General features: G+C 41.1%; 1 protein-coding gene across 1 annotated transcript; it reads left to right on the top strand.

Moving 5' to 3' along the window:
- Positions 1-643: 643 nt before the first annotated feature.
- Esd (esterase D) lies at positions 644-21,166 on the top strand. Its single transcript, XM_038309916.1, has 11 exons — positions 644-798; positions 1,308-1,346; positions 5,090-5,138; positions 6,939-7,013; positions 8,814-8,902; positions 10,348-10,446; positions 11,210-11,334; positions 14,835-14,954; positions 16,204-16,302; positions 16,992-17,159; positions 20,940-21,166. Exons 4-11 carry the CDS (start codon positions 6,946-6,948, stop codon positions 21,018-21,020), a joined length of 849 nt encoding a protein of 282 aa, XP_038165844.1. The 5' UTR covers positions 644-798; positions 1,308-1,346; positions 5,090-5,138; positions 6,939-6,945; the 3' UTR covers positions 21,021-21,166.
- Positions 21,167-23,071: the final 1,905 nt, after the last annotated feature.

Below are 23,071 nucleotides of genomic sequence, written 5' to 3'. Positions count from 1 at the left end.
AATTACATTTAAAAGGTGTTAAGCTGGGAGTGGTAGAGTATACCTTTAATTCCAGCACTGGGGAGACAGAGGCAGGGGGATACCTAAATTCAAGGCCAGCCTCATCTACATAGCAAGTTCCAGGCTAGCCAGGATTACATTTAAGACCAAATCTCAAATAATAGTCATAGCATTATTAATAATAACAATAATAAATTTTAAAAATTCACCTTAATAGTTTCTCAATATAATATTCTTTTATGAACAGGTACATAAATATACCCGAGTCACATGACACAGAAAAGCTGCAGCTCATCCACATTTAGGTTATAGTGGTCAGTTCACCACCTTGTTATTTCAGCAAGACTAGCCACATAATGTGCAGGTGTCTGAGCAAAACTAAAAAGCAGCACCTATACACAGAGCAGGCTCCAGGTCCTTCTGACCGACTGTTCCAAATGCACGGGTTGCATGCTCATTAAGCCATGCAAACTCAGGCTGTGCATTGTATGAACAACCTAGCGGCCTAAATACTGATTTAAAAAACTAGTTGCAATGTTTAATTTTCTGAACAAAGTACACTTGCTGGTTAAATTGGTTGAACAGAGATCTGCTGTGAATGATTAACCAGCAACTCTTAAAAACAGTTCAACTTTTATCGAGGGAAAAAAACCAGACACTGATAGAGTTACTGTGTGTCACCCTCTGGAAGCCCCAGCTCAAGCAGGTGCACCCAAGACTTGGGGCAGGGGTGGAAATTTGAAACGTCGCCCAGGTTTCTGAACAACTGAAGAGTGACACTTAAGCCCTTCTCACAAGGTAACAGCGGCAGGCCCGCTGGTGTACTGGATGCTTCGTTCCCTTGCTGACTTCTGGAAACATCTGAAGCGTGCTGCAGAGATCAGGAGATCCAACGTCAGATCAAACACATTTTGGCTAACCCAGGCATACAGAGTGAAAAGAGGAGCCCGCGAAAAGGCTGTCGGGAATGGCCTCGTGAAGGAGGGGCAGGGCCCGGAGAGGGCAGGGAGCTTTCTTAGAGCAGGGCCTCTGGGAGAGCGAGCCCTGAGGGCGGGGCCGCAGAATGGGAGCAGCCCTGGAGGGCGGGCTGCAGGGGGGGAAAGGGGAGGGCCTTGAGGGCGGGGCCGTGAGAGAGAGGGGGGGGGCAACGGAGGGGGCGTGTCTGAGGGCGGAGACTAGAGTGGGACCCGCCTCTAAGGGCGTGTCTGAGGGGGAGGGCGGAGCGGGCCATCCTGGGTGGGCAGGGTCATAGGGGCGGGTCTCTAGGCGGACGTGTTTAAAGCTCCGCCCGTTTTTTCTGGCCTTAGGTCTCCCAACCCCCACCGCTGGAGCGGTCTCTCCCCGAGGTAAGAGGGGGTAAGCGGCGAGCCCCGGCACCCTCCCCGGCCTGGGTCTGGGGGTGGCTGTCTGCAGACGCCTAGCCGTGCGGCGGTGATGGCTGCGGCCCGAGAGTGGTGATGATCCCTGCGCCGTCCCGCCGAGGCAGGGCTGGCCTCGTCCCGCCGGGCCTGCTAATCGCATTAGCTCCGCGTAGCTGGAAACAATATGTGACCTGGGGCTCCGCGCGCTTGCTGGGAAGCTCGGGTTGGTGGGTGGAGTGCCCGCTAGTGCCGCTTGGTGCTGAGCGTTCCGGTGCGGAGCTCCCGCTGCCGGGAAAGCATTCTGTCCCGGAACCCCGCCTGGGCTGCTGGCGACGCCACTGGGGCCCGGGCGACCCTTCACCCTGAGGCGCCATCGGGAGCGCGCGGGGCCGGTGCACCCCGGAGCTAGAGCTCAGCGCTCACAGTTCAAGTGTCTGTTGTCCTCGATAGGTCGTTTCTGGTTGGGTCATCAGAAAGGTGGCATTTGCAGTTTTTGAAAATTAACAAAAGTTGCTACCAATTTTTGTAGGCTCTGTTAGGCCTAAAGATGAGCTACTTAAAGGCATTCATTGAGAAAGAAGTTAAGTGAATGAACACCCAGGCTTCTATAACGGTATTGTTTGTAGTGGAACAGACTAGTAAGAAAATAGACTAAGTTTTAAATTATCTATTAGCCATATATAATTGCCATTATGGTAGTGGAATTTATTTATTTATTTTTATTTTGTAACTGATGCCTGCCCCAGAACTTACTTTGTAGACCAGGCTGACCTCGAACACAGAGATCCATCTGGCTCTGCTTCCCTGACTGCTGGATTAAAGGCACGCATCACCGAGTTCGTCTTGCTAGTGGGAATCTTTAAAGTTAAACTTTGAGACAGTCCAGATGTCATTTAGGCTGTCCAGGCAACGGTCTGAAAACAAGCCAATAAGAAAGGAAGTTGACTTGAAGGTGAACAACTTAAGTTTAGTTTTAAATGTGTGGGGTTTTACTAGCTGGTGATAGACGGGCCTAGCAATTCTGGCAGTAATGCTTACAAATTTGAAAATAAGAAGGCAGATTTAGATTTTTCAACCCAGAAACTAGTTGAGTTGGGGGAAAATACGTGAAGAGAGCAAGGAAAGGGGCACGTGGGCAGGGGCGGTGTGTGTGTGTGTGTGTGTGTGTGTGTGTGTACCTGAAATAGAGTGGCCAGAAGAGGATTTGAGTAAAGAAATGCATGCGGGTCAGTACTGTTGAGTTTGTGCCCGCCCCGAGCAGCCGAAAATGTCGACTCATTGTGAAGCTGCAAGAGTTGTGTTCATTGTCAAAGTTCCGTGACCAAACCCTAAGCCTTGTGGCGAACAGATGCAGTCACAGGTTGCTTAACAACTAGGCTAGACCCTGAGAATGTTTTCTTAAGAGGGTTCATTTGTGGGTGAGCTTCCCAGAATGAGCTTAGGCCAGCCTAGATGGTTCTTTGACTATAAAATATGATCTGCAATTCTAACGCAGTGGTAACGACTTGTGTGTCTCCACAGAAAGGTGCAGAAGGACCTAGCGATTTCTGGAAGTAATGCTTAAAAATTTGAACATAAAAAGGCAGATTTAGATTTTTTTTTTAACCCAGAAACTCTGATTGAAATTTAGGGAATGGGAGTTAGGGGGAAAGTATGCTAAGAGATCAAGGAAAGCAGGGAGGTGATAGAGTTTTGGGCAAGGAGAGACTTTGGGTAGAGACATGGTGTTTGTTACTGTGAGTTTGTACCAAACACACACACACACAAACACAAAGCAGCAGAGAGTGCCTATTCATTGTGAAGCAGCGAAAGTGTGTGTTCATTGTCAAAGGTTTTCGACCAAACCCTAAGCCTTATGGCAAATAGTCATACATTGCTTAGCAACTAGGCTAGGTCCTGAGAAATGTGTGTGAGCATCCCAGGATAAGCTTAGGCCTAGATGGGCTGTGGACATGTACAATGTATAGACTATGGTAGGCAATTCTAACACAGTGGTAACTAATTGTGTATCTACACATAAAGAAGGTGAAGTAAAATGTGGTATAAAAGATAAAAAAACAAAACAGGATGCCAGGAAAAGCATGCGTACTGCAAATGGATTTTCCAAGTCAGGAGCAGCTCTGGTGTGCCGCAGTGAGTGAACGGAAGTGACACTGAATGCTTGGGATGCTAGGGATTTTAGAGCTGTACTAAATTTACTTTAAAACATCTTACTGATAATAAATCAGTAATAAATTTAACTTTTTCTTTTATAAACTTTGTAGTTTTCAGAACTATTTAACATTATGCAAGTATGCAAAATATGTTGCAGTCTTATTTTATCAGCTTTTTCTTTTCCTGTTTTTAAGTTTTACAAACTTTTTATAAAAACGGAGACCTGTTCCCACAATAGGCAGCTGATTACACAGGATCAGTCCCGTCAGTGTTCCTGTCTCCTTCCTCCACTTTTCATCCCACTGGAAGATCCTGGGGGCAGTACACATAGGGCTCTCTCCTCTCCCACAGTAGCAACGCCTTCTCCCAGCATGCCTTATGTGAGGCCTGCATGAGGCTTTTATTTTTAGGAGTTGGAGAGGAGAGTGTATCTTGTTTACTTTCCCTTTTAGTCCTAAATTTGATAAGTGACTGATAACCATCAGATTTCCTCTCTATGAATAAAAACCTTTTTGTAGTGATATTTTATTTGTATTTTAATAAATAAAGCTTGCTTGAAGATCAGCGTGTAAAACAACCCCACTGTCAGTCTTGCAGACCAAGCAATGGTGACATACACCTTTAATCCTAGTAGCCACACTAGTTTGCCATAGAAAACTGGGCAGTAGTGGTGCACGCCTTTAATCCCAGCCCTAGAGAGGAATATAAAATGGGAGGAGACAGCTCCCAGTCTCAGTTTCATTCTGAGATTCCTGGAGGCATCATCGCTACTTTGGACTGAGGTAGAGGTAAGAGCCAGTCAGTGGCTGGCTGTTTTGCTTTTCTGACCTTCAGGTTGAACCTCAATTTTTGTCTCTAGGTTTTTATTAATTGTGCTATACCTTTTAGTGTTTGTTCTTATGTTTTTAAAGATTTAAAGATCTCACTGAGCATTGCAAATGGTTCTATTAAATCTTTCACTGAATGTTGTCTTCCCTCTACAGCTATGTGTGTGTTTGCGGTTTCAGCTCATACAGCATCACCATCATATATGTCATATGTCCTTGACTAAACTGTTGGGGTGGAAGTTCCATCCCAAGCCCTCTCCCCTGGGAGTTGCCTCAGTCCAGACTCCCCCTCTGAGAACCTGCCAAATGATGACCCCTAACCACAAATGCTCAAGACTACTCCCACCAGATATTTAAATAGCACCCTAGAGAACAAATGTGTGGTTTTCCGGTCTTCCTTCCCTGCTCCTCTTTGGGGGGCTGGAAAGCCATCCAGGAGCATTGGTATCCGTTAAACCTGAGCTTTTTCTAAATTGGTTTAATTTGATTTGGTCTGATTTGGGTTATTACATCAGCAGAGAAGCTTATCGGGTGCAGAACCTTTTCATAGATCCTCTCTGTGCTGACTGTGTCTATTAAGGAAGACTAAGGGGTTGACGTATTTATCCCATCAGCTATATTTCCCAGGTCAATAATGACCTCCCTCAAAAGAGTATCTCTGTTGGAAATATGTCAGTGTGTATAACCTCTGGGTAGTCTGTGCTGTGGTGGAATATGTTCTGATCACAATCTGTTTCTTCTTTTTAGATCCATTGCCCTTTGGTGCAGACAGAAAGAACAAGTAGCAACTTTACAGGTAAATTTAAGTTTCATTATTTGTGACTCAGTTAAAAAAGATAATAGTATGGTTTAAAACAGTTGTTAATTTTCACACAGAAAGGTTTTATTGAAAAATATAATTACCTAAATATAATCACTTGTTTAATTGATTTAAGATTGAATTTATAAAACAAATAAAAGGAGAAAATGTTAAGTTTTTTTTCTCTCTTTTTTTTGGGCATTCTACCAATTTTTTTAAAAAAGGTTTTAACCATGTTTCTTCTGGCCAAGTAAAAAATTCTATTTAGAATTCAGCTACAATCAAAAAGCAGAGGAAATAAAGTACTTGTGGTTTATTCAGATAGGCAAGTAACAGTTTCAAATGATACAAAAAAGTATCAAAAATGAAGTTCAAAAAAATTACTCGTCAGTTCTACAAATCACAATAATTAGGTGCTTCTTAGGTACCAAATATGTGCTCAATGAGCCATGTTTTAAGGAAGCAGATGTAGTTTCTGCTAAGCAAAGGAAAGAAGACTTCATTGTAGAATCATTTAGCAAATAAATTGTATTCTCCAGTCTCGTGTGTGTGTAAAATATATATACTGTCTGCCTCTGTAATGTTAATGTTTTAGAAACATGACTGAGAATGACTGAGAATAACTGAAATTTAAATAGAATAATAACATGTTATGGAATAATTTGTCATTAAGAGTTAATATTTTGTAAGTTAAAAACCAAGATATCTGTGAACAAAGGGTACTTTCTCTATGTGTAACTACCCTAACCCTATAGAATTGGTTCATCTGGCCTCAGAGAGAGAGAGAGAGAGAGAGAGAGAGAGAGAGAGAGAGAGAGAGAGAGAGAGAGAGAAGAAAACAGAGAGCTCATGGTCCTCTAGGTGGCAGGACCACAAAGCAGCTATGAGTAGCATCACCGATGTTGCCCACCAAGTTCAAATCACATTCCTCCAATGTACAACTAAGTATCTGGATTAAAGACGGAGGAACATTACTCTCATTTAGAATTGTGTAAAGACATTTCCAAATTTGCTTTTCAAACTGATGTTGCACATCTAAGAGTAGCCTGGAATAGCAGCACCCACTCAGCACCCAGTTACATCACTGAGGAGACTACCAGAGTGTAACACCTGTTTCTGGTGTCTGAAGGTGCTGGGTGTAAAACCTATTCCTTTATATTTTAAGTGGTGCTTCTAGGGGTGGGAGGAAATCTTTCTGTGAGGTGCACACCAGAATCAGTTGATTCTTTTCTTGTAATAGGTATTTATGATTAAAAATATTCCATGTTTTTCCCATGCATTTTCTGTTGAAAGGTAATATGTATGTTTAAATTTATCTTCATGTGATGACCAGATTCATTGAAGAGAAAAGAAATTAATTGCCATGCTTCAAAATTTCCTGACAAGTTCTTCCTTTAGTTCACAGCTAAGAGTTTATGTTTGCTTGTTAATTTGTTTGAGAGGAGAAATATTGATTAAAGATAGCTTGTCACTTTCTTGCAGAAACTTATAAGAATGGACACACATATAAAGATGCCTCAGCATGTAAAAAAAAAAAATGCCTGTGATGCTGGAAGTGCTTAGTAGTTTTCTAAATTAATATAACTTAAGATCTGTCAGACAGTCCACGACAGTAACGACAACAAACCTCACAGATGACATACCAAAGTGCTGACATTTTCTAGAAATGAGTGTGGCTAGCACACCTGTGAGTATGAAAACAGTTGTGTTTAGATAATGGATCCGAGATCAATTCTGTCTCAAGGTTTTTAGGGATGAAATGCCTTTAGAATGAATGGGATTTATCCTCACCCACAGGAGGAGAATGGCACTGAAGCAGATTTCCAGCAGCAGGTGCTTCGGGGGGCTCCAGAAGGTCTTTGAACATGACAGGTAAGCGCTTAAGATGCAATTGTAGAGACCTCTCATTCAGTTCTATTATGTATTTTGTTATCATTTTAAATAAAACTTCCGCTTATAAACCTGCCTGCTCTGCCCCATGCCCACTGTGTATCTGAGAATTTCACCACATTTAATTGTTTCTGGCTTGGGCACTATGAGAAGAAGAGCCTGCAGAGGGTCTTCACTGAGAAGAAGGAGAGCCTGCAAGCGATCTTCAAGCTGTGGCTTGATGGTCTTCTAAAATTTCCTGGAACTTTGTCTGTGTTGTTAAAAATTAGAGAACATCTTCCTTGTAGATCTCCTAATATAGCAAAGAAACCTAGACTTGATTAAGTTGGCAGCTTAAACAGACATATTTGCTTCTACCACTGTCTGAAATCTGACTGTTGTGTTTTAGGTAAATGCATTAAACATACACACATACACATGGAGACAAAGAATCAGAGGACAGGACAATATTTCAGATGCATAAATGCAGATAGTCACATACCACATAACTTAGCAAAGGTTTAGTCCTTTATCATCATAGTGGGGAGCATGTCAGGAGGCAGGCATGGTGCTGGAGAAGTAGTTAAGAGCTATATCCTGATCTGTAGGCAGAGAGAGAGAGAGAGAGAGAGAGAGAGAGAGAGAGAGAGAGAGAGAGAGAGAGAGAGAGAGAGGGAGAGAGGGAGGGAGGGAGAGAGGGAGAGAGAGAGAGAGAGGGAGGAGAGACTGGGAGGTGGGCAGGCATGGACTTTTGAAACCTCAAAGCCCACCCCCAGTGAAACACTTTCTGCACAAGGGCACACCACTTAATCCTTTCAAATAGTGCCACTCCCTTGTGACTAAGCATTAAAATATATAAGTCAGTAGGGGGCATTCTTATTAAAACTACACACCCCAGAACTCATATGGTGGAAGGAGAGAACTGACTCCTACAAGCTATCCTGACCACTACACAGTTACCATGGTGTGTCTACCCACACGGTGTATACTAACTCACCATGAGGGATAATTCTAGAATTCTTCAACTGCATGGTTTAAATTGTCAGACTGAAAAGGCTATCCAGTACAGAACACCACAATGCTATGACGTATCAGAGCACTGGGAGCAAAGAAAATTTCTAAACGTATAGAAGAGAAAATGGATTGAGATTTTATTTTACGATACTGGTTAGTTCATGAGCCATGCCCAAATCAACGAGACGGTGGTGGTGCCTTAAATTCTGACGGATGAACCTATCGTGATTACACATCATGTAGATGGAGAGAATGAAGACAGTTTTCACATATTTTCTAGGTACTGAAATAGCTGGGCGGCATGCTTCTAGTGAGGGACTAGAGAGAGAACTGAGGACTAGCGATCAGGAAGCAAAGTTATCTAGCGGCAGTCAGAGTAACTCTGACAGGATATTAGTGATCACAGAGGAAGATAAGGATGTGGCACATTTTAGTGCTCAGCAGCAAATGTAGAACTGAAGAGCCATGGTTTTGGAATTCATTTCTTATAGAAGTTGCTTTGGTATGTCATATCTCATTAGAAATACAGACTTTTTCATGCTACATTGGGAATTACATTTAATTTTTTGAAATTTATTCAACCTCAGAGCATAGGCCCAGTATACTAAGCCGGCTCCATTCTCTTTTAAAGGAGTATGGTATATTTATTAAATGTTGGTACTTACTTTAAATGTTAAATCACATTTTAAAAATTCTTTACTGTGTATTCTTCCTTTTTTTAATTGTTAACTTAGTTTTGTCTTGATTAATGAAGCACATTAATACTTCTTGTGGCTGTTAAAATTGCAGTGTTGAGCTGAAATGTAAAATGAGACTTGCTGTCTACCTGCCTCCACGGGCAGAGAGTGCCAAGTGTCCTGCACTCTACTGGCTGTCTGGTAAGTGCTCTTCTCTGGAATTTCATAAAGGCATTTTGTCTAGCTTTTTGATTGTGACCTACTTATCTATTTCTTGAGTCATTTATAAAAGTCTTCGGGTGGGGCTGGAGAGATGGCTCAGCGGCTTAGAGCAAGTGGTTTGGCGTTTAGAATTCACGCAGGCAGCTAGCAACTTCCTATAACTAGAGATCCAGGGGATCTAACACCCTCTGCTGGATTCTGAGGGTACAGGTACTTGTACTCACGCACATACATACACACATAATTAAAAAGTAATAAGATAAATTTTTTAAAATTTTAAATTTTGTCCTACTCCGTTTTATAGCTTTATCTTGAGAATAATTTCGGACTTAAGAGAATTACACTTTACAATTGTAGTTCCTCTACAATTAGACCAAGTCACTTAGCTGAGAACATAAAGTTCAGTACTCAGTGATAAGGGTTTGGAAAACTTATACGTAATTTGTACCCGTCCAAGCATTTCTGGAGTTTGCAAAGACTCTAGTGGTCAAACAGAACACTATTAAATGGAACTGGAACACAAGGATGCATGCATTAGAAAGAAGACAAGAAACTTTCTAAATGGGCAGAATGCTGAACCCTGGTCTAGAGCAAAATATAAGGTATATTATTTGTGTTTTAATAAATAAAGCTTGCCTGAAGATTAGAAGACAAAGCAGCCATACTAGTCAGACATACAAGCTAGGCAGTGATGGCACACACCTTTAATCCCAGCAGTCAGAGGCATCCGGATCTCTACGAGTTCAAGGCCACCCTGGACTGCACAAGACTGGGTCTGTCTAAAAGAGAAATGGAGCTCACACAATTGGGATCCCTCACCTTTAATCCCAGCACTAGGGAGGTGGAGACAGGAGCAATATGGGTGGAAAGAGGACTGTAAAGGGGAAGAGACAGGGACTCACTGGAGTGTGGAGTCTGAGGTTGGTGAACATTGCAGGATCGCCTCTTTGTTCATCTGAGCCTTGGTGGAGGTAAGATCTCTCTAGTGGCTGGCTGCTTTGTTTTCCTGATCTTCAGGTTGAACCCCAATATGTGTCTCTGTGTTTTTGTTATCCATGCTACACAAGAGCATTCAGTTACTTTTAATGTTACTTGTAACTTTGTGTCTTGTTAATTTAATACTGTTTATGAGTAGGCTTAGTCTCTATTCTCTTGTGGGCTAATAACTATAAATAATTGATAGTTAATTTGTAGCATATGCATTTCCGTAAGCTTCATTTTTGCTACTGTTCAGATATGCAGCATTGACCTTTGGAAAAGTGCTGCCGGGTTAGGTTCAGCTCAAGCATCATTGCTAGTTTACTTGGCCACTCTCATATCAGTCTTCAGTAGCTAATAATTAGCTGATTTACTGTATAGTACAATATTAAAGCTTGTAGAATATTCACAGTGTAGCTTGACATAACAACCTTTTTCATCTTCAGGTTTAACTTGCACAGAACAAAATTTCATAACCAAGTCTGGCTTTCAGCAAGCTGCCTCAGAACACGGCCTTGTCGTCATTGCTCCAGATACCAGTCCCCGTAAGTGTCCTGTGCAAAATGCCTTACAGACAGACGTCTAAGTTGTAAGTAGAATAATGCCCATTATATAATTCATTCTAGGTTTGTGCTGTCATTACCCTTTGAACATTCAAGCAACATCATGACTCTAAAATGCCATACTGGGAGTAGATTGGGGAAACAGGATGAAATAATTCCAGAGAACATTCGGGGACATTTTCAGCTCAAGATAATGATTGTCACCATTGACATCTGTCTCCTCATAGTGGTGAAGAGACTTACAGAAGTGTCAGTAGTCCAGGAGGGTCGTCAGGGAAAGCATCACAACACAGTCCTGGAAAATAAAGAGCACACGAGCTTCTTGTAACGGAATAAAGATACGTGTTTTCAGAATGTGTAGGAGGATGTTCAAGTTAGGGTAGCTTGCCTTGCCTCCTGAATTCTTGTTTGGAAGTCTTCCCTCTCACCTCACTGGCCAGAACAAGTGCCATGTACCACTCAAGGGAATAGGACCCAGAAAGCTGAATCCCTTAATGTATCTCAAAAAGTAGAGGAGAGTTCACACTGTTTCGTGAAAGCTCCACTGTGTGTGGATGCACATCTTCAGCGAACAGTGTGTGGTGGGGTCATTCTCTTACTAAGTAGCCTAGGCTCACAGGCTGGGCGATGAGCGAGTACCCTGTCTCAGCCTCCCAAGTGCTGAGATTATAGGTAGGTGCCACTGTACGTTACTGAGCACGGGGAGCAGCCATAGAGTGGTAAAAGTTTACCCTTCCCCTGCTAGGTGGCTGCAACATTAAAGGAGAAGATGACAGCTGGGACTTCGGCACGGGTGCGGGCTTCTACGTGAATGCCACTGAAGACCCCTGGAAAACAAATTACAGAATGTACTCTTACGTAACCGAGGAGGTAATTCAGTTGTCCTGTAATGATTGACTGATGACCACTGAGAGTTTGGTTTTCCTTACGGAGCCCTTCCAAACCTGAGAAGTTATAGGAATGACACTGGAAAACCAATTTTAATTTAGGAAAAATTCCAAGGTCTGCTAATATTACAACTGTAGGATTTTAAATGATTTTATAATTATATGTAGGTCTGTGCACACTTTCCAGGTTATCTGAGAAAATAACACATGAACCAGACCTTTATGTTCTGGAGCCAGTTCAGTTAGGTATCTTATGTAGGAAGCAAGGGCTTGATTGGAAAGGGCAAGTGGCAAAGCATAACTTCTTTAGTAATGTTGATATGCAGTGTATGTATTTTCCTGGATTTTATCACATATATAATAAAAACTCAGAAACAGTTGAAATCTTAGTCATGTATAGTTTGTGGTGAGTTTGTTGTTTTTGGTGCTGGGGTCAAACTCAGGATCTCATGCATACTAGGCAAGAACTTCACCACTGAGGCACCCCAGCACCCAGGCACCCATAATTTAACCCCTAGATAGCAATTATGCTTTGCTATATTCTGAGCTTTAAAATTTTTACTTATTTTTTATATATTGATTTGTTGGTGCAGTTTTTCCTGTTAGCATTTGTTCATTGTACATTATCCTAGGTTTCAACGTTTTCATACAAGCAATACCCCCGCACACAACCTCTTAACGTCTCTGCTCCCTTACTGCTAGTTATTCCTCTATCAGACATGCCAGCCTGCAGCACATGGCCACATGCATCCTAGGACAGCTACGAATACAGCTCAACAAAACAGCAAACTCACTGAAAGTGTATGTGAGTCTGTTTTTTTTTTGGTTGTGCCATTCTTACGTGTGACCTCTGTAGATGACAACATTGTGTTGCATTTGGACACCCTGCTTTCTTCTTCACGTTATATCACATAAGTGATTTTATGTATCTAGGATCCACAATTATGTATTTAGGATCCACAAATGAGAGAAAACAGGATTTATCTAAATTTGTTAACATGTTAATATCGTTATTTTATTTTTCATGGCTGAATATAGTTCCATATATATGAACCACTTTTTGTTACCCATTCTTCTGTTGATGGACACCTAGTTTGATTCCATAATTTAGGTATTGTACAGTTAACATTGATGTGCAAATGTCTCTGATATATTGACTAATGTGTAGGTCCTAGGATTCAGGCTCAGAATTGTCAGATTGTCAGTCTTAGAGGCAAGTGACTTTTATCTTCTCACTAGCTCTGAGCACTTTTTAATTGAAAAGTATGTATCAATTTCTGTCATTTTCTTGCTCTTTGTTTATCCACTATTATACCATGGCTTATTCTTTACTGTAGCCTCATGAATGTGTGATTTCCTTGTTTACTTTGTTTACTTATGTTCTTTAATTCATTTAGTTTACTATGTTCTCTTGATTTTTGTTAAACATTCTTACAGTTGTCCTTTTGAATTTGTCTGAGATTCTTTCTAAATCACTCTGATGGAATCCACTACTGTGGAATTGTTCGGGGATTTTTGTTTGGTTTTGGTTTTCAGGTGTCATACTGCCTTGATTTATGTGTCTCATATTTCTTCCTATTGGAACTTGTGTACCTATGGTTACTTCATAGGTTGTATTATATACATCATAGGTTGGATTGTATACTTTCATGGGAAGAATTTGCAAGGTTTACATGGGGCAATGTTGTAGTAGGATTGAGGTGTCTCTCCTCCACAGATTAAGATGTAGTTCTTGGCTAACCCTTCAGATCACATGACCAAGGGCACCAGGCATAATTCTCAAGAATATTGTTCATTACAGAAGCAACTACAAATGCTAGACAGGCCCACTTGCAAATATAGTTGGTCATCTATTTAACTTTAATATTTGAGTCATAAAGGAACAAAGGTAGTATGGGGTATGCTAAAGTTAAGACTCCAAAGAAGTATGCTGAGGAAGTACATGGATTTGTGTTTGAGCAGAGGAGACAGACACCAGGAGGGAAAAGTAGAAGGAATGGGGAGCCTTGGAATGTTGCTAAGATCCCACAGGGATTAAAGATTGTTAAAGCTACAAGATGTTATAGTTAAAAAGAGAGATAGGGAACAAGGTAGGAATGATGATGATCTGTGGGCGGTGCATAGGGAAAATTCAGTAGACTAAAATGGGTGCAGAAGTTAATGGAACACAGGACAATCCTAAAATTACTTGAGCAATAGAAAACATAAATTTAGGAAATGTGCAAAGAGAAGATATTTAAGATGTAAAAATAAAGTCAGGTAGTCTTTTTGAATGTAGCATGGGTCAGTAATTCTTTCTTGGTAGGATGGGTTCTGAGTTCCTTCCCCCCCTGTATTGTTCCACATGACTTTACTGTAGTGGTGCGGGAGGTACAATTTGCATATCCAGGTCAAACCTGTAAAGCTAGATTGGTGAGTTTTCAGTGGCCCAGTGGAATTTGAACCAATACATTTGGGCTGAGTTTCTTCTCTCTAGAGCAGCGGTTCTCAGCCTTCCCAGGGGTGCAGCCTTAATACAGTTCCTCCCTCATGCTGTGCTGACCCCAACCATAAAGTTATATCATTGCTACTTCAGAACAGCAATTTTGCTACTGTACTTATCTGTGTTTTTCAGTGGTCTTAGGCGATCCCTGTGAAAGGGTCCTTTGAACCCCTTCTCGGGGGATGGCATCCTACAGGTGGAGAACCTCTGCAAGCTAGCAGCTCTCTGCAGGGAATGTTGCTTTGAGGATGATAGCCACTCAGTATTCTGCATATGCTAGAGGTCACACTTCCTCTGGCTGTTGCCCTTTTCTTGGAAGCATTTGTCTTAAGGCTCTGGCTGCCTTTGGCTGTGGTCCTTCCAGTCTCCATGCACTTTGAGACTATATTATTAGGAAATTTCATCCTATTCGCGTTAGCTGGATTTTATAAGTATTTTTCAGTATTAGTCTAACTTGAATGATTTCATAATTGTCCATGTACTTTATATTTTTTCGTAATGTAAGACATTTGTGTTTTGAAAACGCATTTACCATAACAAATAACCTTCCTGCCTAGCTTTTCTCCATGAAGTACTCATTTCTTATAAGATTAGCAACGTCAGCTGCTAAACCTGAAGATTGAATTCTATAGCAAGATAGAAGCCACCTGAAGAAGAGAGCTGGGCTGTCACAAGTTGTCTTGTGGACTCCATAAGGGGCATAGTGCAGACATGCATGGGGACACACACTGAATAAATAATTACGGGGGTGGGGGTCAGAATGTTTCGAATGTTCTTCTGTATCATATCCTTAACTTTATCCATTGATTTATAAAACATCTGGGTGCATATTTTTCAGTGACACATTAGTAACCGCTTTCCACCTGAGGGTTTTTCTTGTAATCTGCACCAGTTCAAGCCACTGTGCTTTTGATCTGCACCAGATCACACTGCTATATATAACTTTGGAAAAGTCTAATATTTCCTCTAAGATCTTAATCATATCATTAAATTCTTTCTAGCTTCCACAACTCATAAATGCCAATTTCCCAGTGGACCCACAGAGGATGTCTATTTTTGGTCACTCCATGGGAGGCCACGGAGCTCTGATTTGTGCTTTGAAAAATCCTGGAAAATACAAAGTAAGATAACAATAAGCTTCATTGATAATGGGGATGTTCAAAGACAGAGATTTTGAACTGGCTTTAGAATCAGTCAGGGATTAAACATTTCTTGGGTTGGGGTTTCAGGAGGTAGGCTGAAACTTGATCAAATGTGATACATGCTATACAATTATTATCATAGAAATTCCATCAGAATGGTTCTCATTGGCCTGGTAGAAGCAGCAGAAAATACAGCTTATATTTTCATTGTTTTTTTTTTTTCAGACTATAGTTTTGAACATATTTTTCCTCAGGATTGTTAGTCTTGATTACTGTTATTATGTGACACTATCTGTCTATCATGGCTTCAACTTGAGAAACATCTCTGTAATGCTGAATTTGATTGCCTACAGTGGAGAACATTCATATTTTAGAATTTTATGTTTATGAATGCTCTGGATGAGGCTGAAATGCAATTTGGTTGAAACATATCTCTCACATCTCTGATCCCTCATGCCCTAAACCCCGCTTTTTTTAAGGCTTTGTAGATTTTCTTTTCTTTTAATGAGACAAGATGGAAAAGCCACAACTGAAATGTTAAATTCAGCAACTGAAATGAAGTGTGCTTAAAAGCGGGATGCGTGTTTTAAATCAGGGTGTTTGGCATCTTGAGATTGGTTTCATCTATTTCCTTCCTTTGGAAAGACTGAGGGATGTGGTGTTACTCGTAGCAGCTTCCTAACCCAACGCTAGAACATAAGGGTTCAGTTTTCCAGTTATTGTACAGTCAGCGAACTTATTGTCTAAGGTAGAAAGTAAACTTAAATATTTTATTAACTTAATTTTTCATTTGTTTTTTAGAAATGAGTAGTCATGAGCCTGTGAACATTGAGAAGTCTAGAGCTGAGAAACGCACTGTTGCCCCCCGAGACTCGGTGCTGTGTGAAGGCAGTCCTCCTTGCTTCGTGCTACACTTAAGAGAAGCCTCATTTAGCAAGAGCGTCACTAAGGGAGACATCAGTGTTTATATCAGTACAGATCAGTTTTCAGCGGGAATAAAGAGTAGAAACTCTTGAACACAAACTTTTGTTTATACCTGAACTGACTTCTAAGGCATGGTGTGCACGAAGCACTTCAGTTAGTGAGCTTTTGAAATAAATTATACAAAGCTGTAGTATGAAGAGGCCACAATTGCAGGGATTTTGTGTTAAATCAGAGTTGCAAGTTATATGCATCCATAGTTGATTAGCAACATATAACTTATTCTTAAATTTTCTTTGTCTCTCAGTCTGTGTCAGCATTTGCTCCAATTTGCAACCCAGTGCTCTGTCCTTGGGGCAAAAAAGTTTTTAATGGATATTTGGGACCAGATGAAAGTAAATGGAAGGTAGGTAATGTTTAAGAAATACTCATTCTTAAATTTTTAGGTTTGTTATAGATACATCTATATGTATATGTATATATACCATGTATGTATTTGTGTGTGTATATGTGTGTTACATAATTACATATGTTGACTGTTGTATAGTTAACTCCTGCATGCTTGTAGGTTCTACATCTGTAGATTAAACCAAAAGAAGCTCATTTTAGTCACATTTGTAGTTAACACGGTCAGACCTTTCCTCATCGTCTCTGTTCTCTACCTCACCTTGACACTGTAGCAGGTACTAGGAGTAATCTGTAAGTAATTTCAAGTACTAGGGAAGGTGTGTGGGTTGTATGCAAACATTGCTATTTTATATAAGTTATTGAAGCATTGCCGTGTTGACATCCTTGGATGGGTTCCACAGCCAATCCCCAGGTGCCCGGGGACAGCTATGTAATAGTAACCTTGGTTTTTGGTTGTTCTGAATCATGGAAGTTGTCCTGATGCTACTTTCTCTGATGGTGATTGCTTTCATATTTCTAAGTTACCGTTACCTCTAAATTAATTTTATAAAAATTTAAATTGGATGTCTGAGTGATTTAGGCTAAAAGTTAAAATAATTTTGAGTTTAATTTTGCTTCTAGTATAGTATATTCTGGAAAATACTGTTTTGGACACTTGTAAAATTTTAATATTTCTTCTGTTTATAGGCGTACGATGCAACCTGTCTCGTGAAGTCCTCTTCAGGTTCCCAGATTGACATATTAATTGATCAAGGGAAGGATGACGAGTTTCTTACAAATGGGCAGTTACTCCCTGATAACTTCATAGCTGCCTGCACAGAGAAGAAAATCCCTGTTGTTTATAGGCTACAGGAGGCAAGTGTTGGGAGACCTTTGTTTATCTACAGAGCAAGACTTTTACAAAGCTAGATTATGTACAACTTAGATTTTATTTTAGCTACTTGAGGACAGAGGATGATGCTGGCCGCAGGAGTCTTTAGTTACATTTAGGCATCTGGAGTGAAATGTGTGATACCTAAGGCCAAATTAAATAAGAAAGCCCTTGACAGTGAAAAATAATGCAGTTTTGCCTGTTGTCAGGCAGTGGGAAACAAGAAGTTTAAGGCTTGAATGGCATAGTCTCCCACAGACTCACTGCTGGCACTCAAGAATACGGCCCGCCTCTCCTTTACTAGGCTTCATGTATACCATGACCTCGGAGACTGAGTGTGGTCTACAAGTGCTGGGGATCCTGCTACTGTGAGAGGGAGTTGTGGTTGGCTTGCAAAAAAAAAAAACTCCCTCTGAAATTCTTCTGACTGTCCACTGGGTCACCTTTTTGTGCTGCTCTGGTTTTAGAAATTTTACTTTTAGTTTTTAAAAATACTCATGTGGCTCAGAATATAATATAAACAAAACATTCATTTCAAGATGAAAAATGAACACTGAAAATCATATGATCATGTTTTATAAAAAACTTACTTGTTAAAGCTTAACGGTGACGTGTCTGACATGTCCACTAAAGTGTAGCCGTGATGACAAATGCCCAGATAAATGCAGCGGTGTGCAGCGTGGCTCACCACAGTTCGCACCATGCTTTCACGGCACGGACTCGTCTGCAGCCCTCACACGAGCCAGTGAGGTTGTTTCTGTGCACTTTCATCTTTTACACGTATGTCAGCTTTAGAGCAGCACTGTAAAGTTCTTACCTGAGGTCATAACGTGTGGTGGAGTCAGGACTGTTAAACAAGATCATGGCCACAAGTTCTGGCCCGTCCTCTTTCTGGCTTTTCTAGGCAGTGTTCTGAAGAGCAAAGGGATGAATTAGAACTAGCACAAGGGGAGACTGGATGTAGCTGCTACCTCTCTAGCTTTCACTGAGTTAGTAACTCCATGTTTACAAGGGTGGTTTGATCATGTGGACCATATAAAAATGTGTGTGTGTGTATGCACACATTCATATTTATCTCCATTGATTAAGTCTCTGTGTGTATTTCATCCTTAAGTAATAGCATTTTTTTAGGATTATTTGAACATTTCCCATCACAGTTGGCACTTAATTCAATAGCCAACCTAAGAAACCCCAATTCCAGTTTGGTTGTAAGTTTGGCACCATGTTTAACTACGTCAACTGTAGCTGTGAGTGAAACCCAATTCTGTTCTTGTCCAGATGACCTTAGCTGCCTGGCGTTAGCATGCTGAATGCTTTGTCCGCTTCCCCTGAGGCTGGGAAGCTTCTGGTCCAGCAAAGTCTGAAAATATCTGGAGTTGGTTAAAACAATAACCTGGAGTTAGAACACGGTTGACATTGTTGGGGGAAAACATAAACCAGTGTATTAGTTTCTAAAATGCCTAACTATCCCAAGCAATGAAGAAATGCGTTTGGCTCCCTTAGAAAGAGCCAAGACAGAATAGTAAATTCTTCCCCAAATCAAAGGAACTTACTAAAGTCACCAATTACAATCTTATAGGTAGGCACAATCTTTTCATTCATTTTCCTTCCTGCAAAGGCAGGAGGAGTAACTGCAGAGCCTGAAACAGATTTCGGTAGGTGTGCTGTAACTGGAACAGTGAGTGGGCACTGCTGGGTGGTGGCCACAGAGAGCCACTTGCAGACCCCTGCTCAGTTTCCTGACCTTAGATTTCTGCAGGTCTGAGGGGTACTTTGTTGGTTAAGTCTTTTGGTTTGTTTGCTTTGATCTGATTTTTGCTATGGTTTGTTTGTTATTTTTTAATTACTGGTTTATTCATTTAATAAGTATAACTATCTCTGAACAGGAGCTGGAAACAGGTTTTATATAAAAAGAAAGACAAAAATGACTGCAGTTCTATGCTTTAACTGTCTTCATTGTATGTCTGTCAAGTCAGATGTCCTCAGTTTATATTTGTGTTTTGTCAGTTGCCAAAGAAGATTGCTTGAGAGGAAAGGATTAGTTCATGAGGATATTTATTTATTTCATATAGTTTTTAATCTGGGGCTTTGTGGCATCTAAGCTGAAAAACCGTGATATGCACCAGAACTCTGGCAGTGTTCAGACACTCCAATTATGACAGTAGGACCTTAGATGCCCTGATTTTAGTTACTGAAGTTACGGAATGGGGAGAAAAGTTCAGTGGCCTAATGCTGAGGAAACATCCAGAAACAGCACCCCCTTCTTAGAAAAGAGAAAAGGGGGAGGCTAGCCTTTCTGCTCAAGTTTTAGGGCTTTTTTGAAGATTCAGGGGCTGTTTTGACCTCTGCCCATCTCTGTGGCTGTGTGTAAGGTTGTTATCTAGCACCTAGACTCTTAACTGATAAATAAGCAAATGAAAGTCTTTCATGGCTCTTTATTCACTCCAAGTTCAACCTGAGCCTTTCTAATTGGATCTAGAAAATATGTAGGGAGGTGCTGCCTTTTGATGTAGAGATCCATAGTGTGGTGGAGCACTGCTTCCCTTTTGAGAATTGACTGAAGACAGAAAGAATGGGTTTACATTCTTAGAGCCAGCTTTCCTACTGAGTGGTTTTCCATTTAGAGTTTGGAGTGGAGGAGAAAGGGCCCCTCAAGTGTTGCTAAATATAGGGAATTACACAAGCTGCTTGACAAGGCAAACTGACTAATTAGTCAAAGAATGTAGTGGAAGGCGCTCATTTAATAAGCTCGGTAACCAGAAACTGAACCCTACCCAGGATGGCATGCTTAGCTCCCGTTGTCTACCTTCAGCAGAACTTCAGTAGTCAGCGTGTTCTCTTACCTCTTGTTGATACTTTCAAAACTCCTTCTTGGTCCTTCACGGCAGGCAGTAGGCATAACTCTAATTATTGAGAGGTGGGAAATCAAGTAATTCTAGGGCACAGTCTTGGTCATGATGACTTTCCTCTTGGATGTTCTTCCACACTCGAAGACAGGTTACTCTTAAGTTACTGGGATGCATCTGCATTGGAACTTCAATCATGATGAATCCAGAGTGACCTTCCAGACCTTTTTGCAAGAAAAGAGAACATGTACTGACTCATGTTCAGAAAATGTAGGCAGTTCCCTATTTCTCCAGTGAAAGCTTGATGATATTGTTAGGGTTGTTTTTAATCTTACATGCTTAGAAAAATTCTCATTTCCCCCTCAGAGACTGTTCAAGCACATACATATACATACATATACATACATATACACACACACATGAGTTCTTAGACTTCCGTCACTTACAGTTTATTCCACCTTGCTTTTAAATTGCAACTGAGGTCGTGCTGTTCCCCAGGCCATTGATATTTTAATACTCTTAGACGTTAGTCCAGTCTTAAATGTTTTTCTTTCAAAGCTACTTACCTTGTACTCAGAGAAGAGAAGGTTGCATTTCCTTCCCCTATAGCAGTGGTTTTCATTGGAGTAGATTCATTGGATGTAGAGTTTGATGAATTAATTCCTTTCTTCTCAAATAAAGATAGGACATGGGTAAGAGAATTTTTTTCTTCCTCTTTCCATGGGGGTACATGTGCCCATGTGTGCTTGTGCATGTAAAGGCCAAAGGTGAACATCAGGTGACATGCCTCAGATTCTGTCGTTTTGGAGCATGTACAAGCAAATTAAATGACAGGAGAGTTTGTTACTCATTCGTAAGAGAGACATTTATGTCGGAGTTTCTGAATGGTACAGAACAATGTCTTATTTTGTCTTCCAGGGTTATGATCATAGCTACTACTTTATTGCAACCTTCATCACCGACCACATCAGGCATCATGCAAAATACCTGAACGCATGAAAAGCTTCAGGTGGAAGAATCTCATCGGCATTATAAACCTTGGACTACACGGAATTGCTCAGTAAAAGATTTGGGGTTTCCTCTCAAAAGATCATCCTCCTGCAGTTAAATCACTTTTCTGAATAAAGATATCAAACTTTCTGATAGTTATTTTACACAGTTATTAATTCACATAGGAATTTAATGCTTGATAGTTTTTCTGAGTCCTTTGGGAATCCCTGTTAAATAGCCCCAAGTCTTAGACTGAATACAGTTCCGTTGGAGTGATATCAGGATTGAAAGGGAATTCCGCACAAATTTCTCACCCTCCAGACTCCAGGTCTCTGAGGCCACTGGCTCTTCTCACCTTGTCTTCAGGGATTTGATTTTTTAAAGGCATTTGATAACTGATCATTAACAGGACAGGGAAGCAGGCCCAGGAGACTTGAGTAAACGCGCATCATCACACAGCTGTCTGCAGACTTCCTCAGCTCTGGTCCAGTGAGGGTTTTCTTACCTACTGAGCTGAATGCATTGGTAAATACTGGCTTGGGCTTTGTTGAGTCTCTCAAGATTATATACTAAGACACAGTCTGAAAAAAGTTATGTAAGGGGACTAGTAACTTATATGTTACTCTAAACAGATGCTTTCTCCTAGTTACATGGATAAGTTTAACTTGGTGAATTCAGGTGATTGGTCACTGTAAATACCCACACACTCCCTAAAGAACTTAATAGACAGCCTTTTGAAATACGATATAGAGCCTGACTGCTTTAATAGTCTAAGATTTTTCTGTTAACACAAAGGATCTGTCCTAGTTTTCCCTCTGTCGTTAGGGTAAAGCACCGTGAACAAAGGTTTGCCTTCTGTCGTTAGGGTAAAACACTATGACCAACAGCATCGAGAGGAGGAAGAGTTTGCCATCTGACACGTCCACATAACAGTTAACTGAGGCAGGAACTGGAGGAATGCTCTCTACTGACTTGCTCTCCGTGGCTTGCTGAGCTTTCCTAGAGTACCCACAACCACCCAGCTGCCCAGGCTGCCCCTGTGGGCTGGGCCCTCAGCCACATCAGTTATCAAGAAAATGCCCCACATACTTGCCTATAGCACAAGCTAAGAAAGATTAAATTCTGTAGCTATGAATACTACCCCAAGTTCTTTTTCATAGGAGTTTTAGGATTTGTGTGTGTGTGTATGTGTTTCAATTTTGTGTGTCTGTGCATGTATGTGTGTGCACATGCATGTGAATACCCAAAGACCACCTCAGGCATGATCTCAGGAGTGCTGCCCATCTCCTAGAAATTATTAATATTTATGCTTTGCACATGTCCTGCCAATCACTGGCTTAATGTAATTGCAACAAAGGTAAACACCAGTTACAGCCCAAGTGGCCCCTATAGATGTATAGGTAGCCAGGACATCTGAACTCAAAATTTTATGTAAGGTAATCCTAACCTGCAGGGACTGTTTCTTATTGATGCCTAATACCTAAATATAAAAGGAATTTCTACTACTCCCAACACACACACACACACACATTCCCTAAAGAATACATCTAAATGGCTTGATGTAAGCAACGGCTAAAAAATGATCTTGCAATACCTAGTTAGCATGTTCTAGAAGTCGTGCGACAGAATTAGATTAGAAAGCATTATGTTGAGCCGGGCGGTGGTGGCGCACGCCTTTAATCCCAGCACTAGGGAGGCAGAGGCAGACAGATCTCTGTGAGTTCGAGGCCAGCCTGGTCTACAAGAGCTAGTTCCAGGATAGGCTCCAAAGCCACAGAGAAAGCATTATGTTGGATGAAAACTCACCTCTAAGAAGCAACAGTCAGCTGACAGATTGTGTCTTTTAGTTATGAGAGAGAGGCTTCAACTGAAACCTCAAGTTATGTCTGCTTAAAGAAGACTGGACAATGACAAGGCCAGATGACATTCCAAAGCAAATGGGAGAACTCCCACAGGTTCCCACCTCTAGATGAACCACAAGCGATCCATGACTGCGAGAGAAAGTAGAAATACACCTTCATGCGAGTAACGCCACATGAACTCAGCAGGTGCTACTGATA

This window comes from Arvicola amphibius, chromosome 13, assembly GCF_903992535.2.
Source record: "Arvicola amphibius chromosome 13, mArvAmp1.2, whole genome shotgun sequence".
Taxonomy (NCBI): Eukaryota; Metazoa; Chordata; class Mammalia; order Rodentia; family Cricetidae; genus Arvicola; species Arvicola amphibius.
This window is presented reverse-complemented; position numbering and strand designations above follow the sequence as displayed.

What these genes read in the sequence shown, in the direction of transcription:
- Esd (XM_038309916.1), top strand. Translation starts at nt 6,946, where the DNA reads ATGGCACTGAAGCAGATTTCCAGCAGCAGGTGCTTCGGGGGGCTCCAG. An exon ending in ACTCTTACGTAACCGAGGAG is followed by an intron (nt 11,335 to 14,834) that starts GTAATTCAGTTG and finishes AATTCTTTCTAG; the next exon opens with CTTCCACAACTCATAAATGC. An exon ending in CAGATGAAAGTAAATGGAAG is followed by an intron (nt 16,303 to 16,991) that starts GTAGGTAATGTT and finishes TTCTGTTTATAG; the next exon opens with GCGTACGATGCAACCTGTCT.